This window comes from Topomyia yanbarensis, chromosome 1 (assembly GCF_030247195.1).
Source record: "Topomyia yanbarensis strain Yona2022 chromosome 1, ASM3024719v1, whole genome shotgun sequence".
Taxonomy (NCBI): Eukaryota; Metazoa; Arthropoda; class Insecta; order Diptera; family Culicidae; genus Topomyia; species Topomyia yanbarensis.
Window position 1 is genome coordinate 192,779,419 of NC_080670.1, and position 5,742 is coordinate 192,785,160.

A 5,742-nucleotide genomic window follows, 5' to 3' on the forward strand; every position below is an offset into this window, starting at 1 on the left:
CCGGCACTTCACATATCATTTACCTGAACCTCCAGTCGTCGCAATGCCTGGAAATATAATCCTTAAAGGTTTCTCTGCACGTATTCCTTGTCTATCGGCGCCTTATAGTAATGGCAGAAACTACAAAAATACGAATGGATGTTTGATTTGAATATCAACAAACCTCAGAGAAACTTACCTTATAATTTTGTGAATGATCCAAGTCGGCTCTACAATTACAGGATTTGCGCCTTGATCTTTCATAAAACTTTTAGTCAACGACAAAGTTCGTTCACTTTCTTTTGAAGTTAACTATTTTTTTCACTCGATATCTTGAAAATTGAATGGTTAGTCACCAGTTGAGTTCAATCTACTCAAATAAAAACTCATTTTTTGACACATTGCTTTTATTTTTGAAATTGAGTGCTCTGAACTCAAATTTTGAGTAGTGTTGTATGAGCGTGTGCTCTTAGCAAAAAACAACCAACGCCAACTATTAGGTTGAAAGTAAAACTTTTAAATTAATCAAGAATAATAATCAAAGTAAAAGTTTTACTTTTAAGCAAATGAAGAATAGTACTCAAAACAAAAGTTTTATTTTTAAACTAAGAGTATGTTTTGGTTGTTTTTTGCTAAGAGTGAAAAACTCTTATTTTTACCAACATTTTTTTTTCTGTGTAGTGATGTAGTATTTGTGTTATGTGATTACGTACATGATCCGTAAAAAAGTCATGCGACACCTATGATTCAGCTCATGAATTGGCAAAGTGATACAGTTTGCTTTTTTGCACCCGCAGGTGAGTGGTAGCTTATAACAAAAACTTCATTTTTTTTCTCGGAAAAATCTTACCACTGCCAAAATATGAATGAAACAAGTAAGAAATTTAGCCTTATTTGCTATTATTCTGAAATTACAGCCATTTGCAACTATTTGGCTCATACATTTCTTCGAAATGTAATCGGGGTATTATTGTGGTTGGTCCAGCGCTATCTGTGAGCGGTTCAACGTAGAATCGCCAATAGGGACCCAAAACTGCTTAGTTAAACTCATTCCGGAACCGGTTCGGATTTCTGAATGGAGTCATTATGGATTCCAAATCAAATGCAACAACCGATTCCGACTCAGAATCGGTTGTTGCATTTGATTTGGAATCCATACTGACTCCATTCAGGATTCCGAATAAAATTCCGAGTGGTTTGACCGGGTGGATGCAGCATATTCTATATTTTTGGCAACCCTGCTTCTTAGGTGGGTCCTTTACAACCCTCTCTTCTGCATAAGCCCTTTGTCCAAAAATCGTTCAACACAGAGAGGATAGAGAAACTGAAGCCCCAAAAATTATCAAAAACGTGTGGATAATTTGCGGAATACGGTCAGTGTGTGGATACTGTTTTTGTGGCGATCGCGTTCGGCGTGTTCTGAGGTAGAAATTCGTAATTATTGTGTTCATTTGCATATGCTTTTATTTTGATTTAATGTTTCTACCACCACCATTGTAAAAGATAACCCGCCAAAAATGTTTCCGTTATCGAGGGTAGAGGTTGGAAAGATTTTTCCAACGGTGTTGATTTTATGCGACGTTTCCACTGTAGATCACCTGGAACAGCTGTTTCTAAAGGCACTTAACAAGCTAGCGCTTCGTATTAGAGCTGCTCCGGATGTAGCTTCTTGGATTTTGTTTGCTATCAACGAAATGTTGTTTATTGGAACACTAGAGGTGAGTAAGCTTGATAGAAAGAAAAAAAGTAACTACCTTATGCCTTCCAGATTCACGAGGTTGAAGTTGCGTTAAAATACGGTATTGGTCTAGGGATCGGTGGACTTCCGCTAGATGTATACCGGAGAAGACCAATAGAAGGTATCAGTTCTACAGTTGCAGAAATATACAGTGAGCTGGATGTTGAATTCATGTACACCATGGATGCTACTATTGATTTGACTAGACTATCGGATGAACCAGGAAACAGAACTTCCCGGAATCGACGCCGCCGTTTGCGACGAAGACAATTAAATAAGGTCAATGCAAAACGTCGGCGGGAACGCATTGCTTCCGCAATTCTTGCAGAGATAGACAATGAGCTATCGGATGTTGACTGTGTGTACGACATTGATGAAGCTACTGTTGATTTGACTGGACCTGCCGATAAAATCGGAACGACATCCCGACGCAGGCGTCGGCGTTTTCAAAAACGAAAACTCGAACAGGCTAATAATGTGCAGGATGCCAAACGCTATCGGAACGATGGACTTAACGATGTGGAATTTATGTACGACGTGAATGATACTATTGATTTAACAAGACTTGCCAATGAAGTTGGCATGATGCCCGATTGCCGAATGGAGGGTGGTTCTAGTCCAGTGATAAACGGAATAGAGTTCTGTATTAATATGATTGAAAACGAATTTAATGAGTATAACAATAATGTAGGTGTTTAAGAGTTACCCGTAATTGATCTGATTAATTTTAAAAAATCATTAAACATTTAAGCGAATTTCTCAGATTTTGAATCGCAGATTCATCTTGCGAAATACAAATTACTTAAATTTTTTTTTTCACTCGGTTGAAATAATCTGCATATTTTTAAATCTCAGGAATCTGCCTAAATTTTTCATTGAATTAAGTTCGAATTTAATAATAATGCATGGATTTTTCATGTGTAGTTTTATGAAGATTGTAGGTTCTATAGTCCGTACTGTTATTGCAGATCGAACGGCAACTCGTTAAGCTTTCTTCGTCCTTTATTGACGTGCCTGATATCAGGTATAATCAGGATATGGAATACGACATGAATGCCACTATTGACTTGACCAGACACACCGAAGAGGCTGGAACAACCAATTTTTATCAGAGAGAAGATGAATCCACTAAATCTGGAATGGAGCTCTGGACTGATACGATGGAAAACGAATTTGATGAGAATGATGATGATGTAATTAGTAGGAACAAATGGTCAAACAAAATGCTCCGTCACTGATGAAGCGCAAAAGCCCGATGTGTAAAGTCTACCAAGTCAAGAATTGCTTACAGTAGCAGTCACGACAACTTTAAAACACATCAAATTGGTTCGGAAGCTGCATCATCGACGCAGTATTTGGTTTGACAGTTAATGCTGCCCATATTTGTATTAGATATTGCATGGTTTATTATATTCTTATGGGTAGTGAAAATTTTATTGCTTTCATAACCGTACTGTAATTTCAGGTGATTTTTATCGACACAAATTACGTCAAGCATTCTTCATCCGTCGGTGACGAACAGGAGCGCAGATCTGCTCAGCACATTACCAATCATCGAATCGGTATTTTTTGCCCTCGACCGTACCGTTCTCGCCTGATGAATCGTATTATGTCCGCGATGGACAGTATTCCAGCCTGGAAGCCCTATCCGCAATATAAACGAAACGGGTATTCCTTGGATACCATGTGGTTCCTTGCGGCGAATGAATTTTCAGCATCTTGGATGATTGACACTGTAGCAGCTATAGCCAAGGAGCCGAACTGGCGCGCTGTTTCACTGCTGGTCGAACCCTGGAACAACAACTTTGTGGTGAAGAATGTAATTGAATTAACACTGCCGTGGAAAAGGTATCCAGGGAACCGAAAGGCAAAAGTTGTTCAACGTTTGCGCAAAGCGAACGTCGTTTACGGGTCAAACCATTGGAATCTGATCGGTTGCAAACTGGAAAAGTTCAAAATTAGAGTCAGACTTGCTGTGAATGAAGAAACGATGCTTTCGTTGAAGAAGACACAGTTTTATGTGTTCTACGGTTTCAGTCAGTACCGGTGCCAAGTTATCAAGGCAACTACAAAGTAAAATAGTTCACCTTTCGAGCTTTCACCTTTTATCGATGAACTAATCCGTTTTATTTTGTTAAATTACATCAGTAGGAATGTGCCGTGAATTACATTGAAATATCATATAACAAATTTGGCATTTTACTTGTTTCGTCCAGATCTAAGACATTATTCTGTACCCATTCTTCCAAATATTTAGTCGAGTCATTTAATGATAAAAAATACCAACAACCTATGACTTGATACCATCAATGTCATGTCAAACGATTTACGTTGGATTTACTATCGCGCTATCTGTGCGTCGATACGTGCATCAATAAGCTCTCAGTGAAAGCTTTCTGGTCACCCTATATGAACTGGCTATTTCAAGATGACAGCAACTGGGGGCGGCGATCGTTCGAAAATGAATATGCAAACATTTTTCTCAAATCGTCTCTCTTGGAAAAGAAATCAAAATGCATTCAATTAGTACTTGTCCGACTATGCTTGGTTTATTTGTTGGACATTTATTGGACTGTGGACGTTTTAGAAAAGATCTCACCATACGAGTTAAAAATGTGATAGAGCAATTTGATAAAAAAAATAACGAATCGTCGCTACCTTGCATATATACTATCTTGGATCCAAACGTCGAATATGCGAGCGAGGTTGAAGCATCATCGTGTATACTTGAAGTTTATGGGAAGGACGTATGCGGCGGGGAGGATGAGAGGAGTGAAAATTCATTGACAAAGAAAAGACTGCTGGTTGATCGTTCGCTCGGCCATTATTGTTGTCGCGTATCGTCGTTCTCTTGCGCTAGGGCTTTTATTGGAGTGGTGATCCAAGTGAAAATTTGTGATTTTGTCAGTGACAATTCTTTCTGGAGTGGTCGAAAACGTTACGTCCGGTGTAATTGTACGGTTTGCAAACTGAAGTTCGATTGTTCTGGCCAGTTTTGGGCGAGTTTTCGATGAATGAAGAAACGAATCTTGTCTGAAGGGTCAATTTTCTTCTCTGAAAAAATGGTGATGATGACCAGTGCTGCTAGTTTTTTAAATCACTTTTGTTTTAATTTTTATGTAAATGTTTGCCATGTTTAGCTACATTTTTTTAATTAGTTAAGGCTGAAAATTCCCTAAGCAATAAAATATATGATATAACAATCAATGCTAGGTTAGTAAATTTTTAAGATGAGCTTAGCTATGGTGGGATTGCTTCAGCTTGGTATAACTACACTTGCAGGAATATTGGCAAAAAACGATTGATCAATATATTAACGGCGTAGATAGGATTATTTGGCTTAAGTGTAAGGTCCTCAATACAAGTGTTGTAAGGATTTCAACACCATGAAAATCGGCGTCAAAGTTAGAAATTTAATAGTAAAAATTGTACTGCTTTTTTTTGGATATGATGGAAGAGTAAAATTCACGCAATTTTAAATAAGTTTTAGTTTTATTGCTCCAATATAGAAATATTCAAATAAAATCCTAGCACCAAAGGTAAAATAAAGCGCGCTTACGCAACATCATTTAAACAATAATTAAAACTAGCAGCGCTGGTTCTTTTCGCTGGGTGATTTCGTGAGGCCTATCGAATTTTAAGAACCAAGAAAATCATAATGGTGTTCGGTTCCTTTTTTCATGTGAAGTGCTGAAAGATTGGGAGGACCAGTGTGGCTTCAGCTGTTTTGTGTCAAATTGTGTAGTGTTCTGCGCCAGAAGTGTTGCTGCCAATAAAAAAACAAGCAATTTCCTGTTTGGTGGAAAATCTTTAATAGTTGATAGTGCTCCCTGCCGAAATAGGGAAAGAGAAGTGCAAAAAATCTTTCTGTCACGGTAATAGGAGTGAAGACCTGAAAAGTTCCTTAATCTTCAGAAAGGTGAAATCGATTGTGCGTGTTTCTCTCTCTCCCTCTCTCTTCCCCACCAGTGTGCATCGCAGTCTGTTCTTTTCGGTGGTGGTTGAAAAGTTATCGATCAGAGTAG

General features: G+C 38.2%; 1 protein-coding gene across 2 annotated transcripts; it reads left to right on the forward strand.

The window, feature by feature from the left end:
- Positions 1 to 1,273: 1,273 nt before the first annotated feature.
- Positions 1,274 to 3,907, forward strand: LOC131685447 (uncharacterized). 2 transcript variants are annotated; one of them, XM_058969167.1, is made up of 5 exons: positions 1,274 to 1,403; positions 1,483 to 1,697; positions 1,748 to 2,404; positions 2,686 to 2,910; positions 3,183 to 3,907. In XM_058969167.1, the coding sequence occupies exons 2-5, from the start codon at positions 1,497 to 1,499 to the stop codon at positions 3,792 to 3,794; spliced, it is 1,695 nt and encodes a 564-aa protein (XP_058825150.1). In that variant the 5' UTR covers positions 1,274 to 1,403; positions 1,483 to 1,496; the 3' UTR covers positions 3,795 to 3,907. The 2 variants fall into 2 exon arrangements, with proteins under 2 accessions (XP_058825150.1, XP_058825158.1); XM_058969175.1 differs by having other exon boundaries at positions 1,281 to 1,403; positions 1,573 to 1,697.
- Positions 3,908 to 5,742: the final 1,835 nt, after the last annotated feature.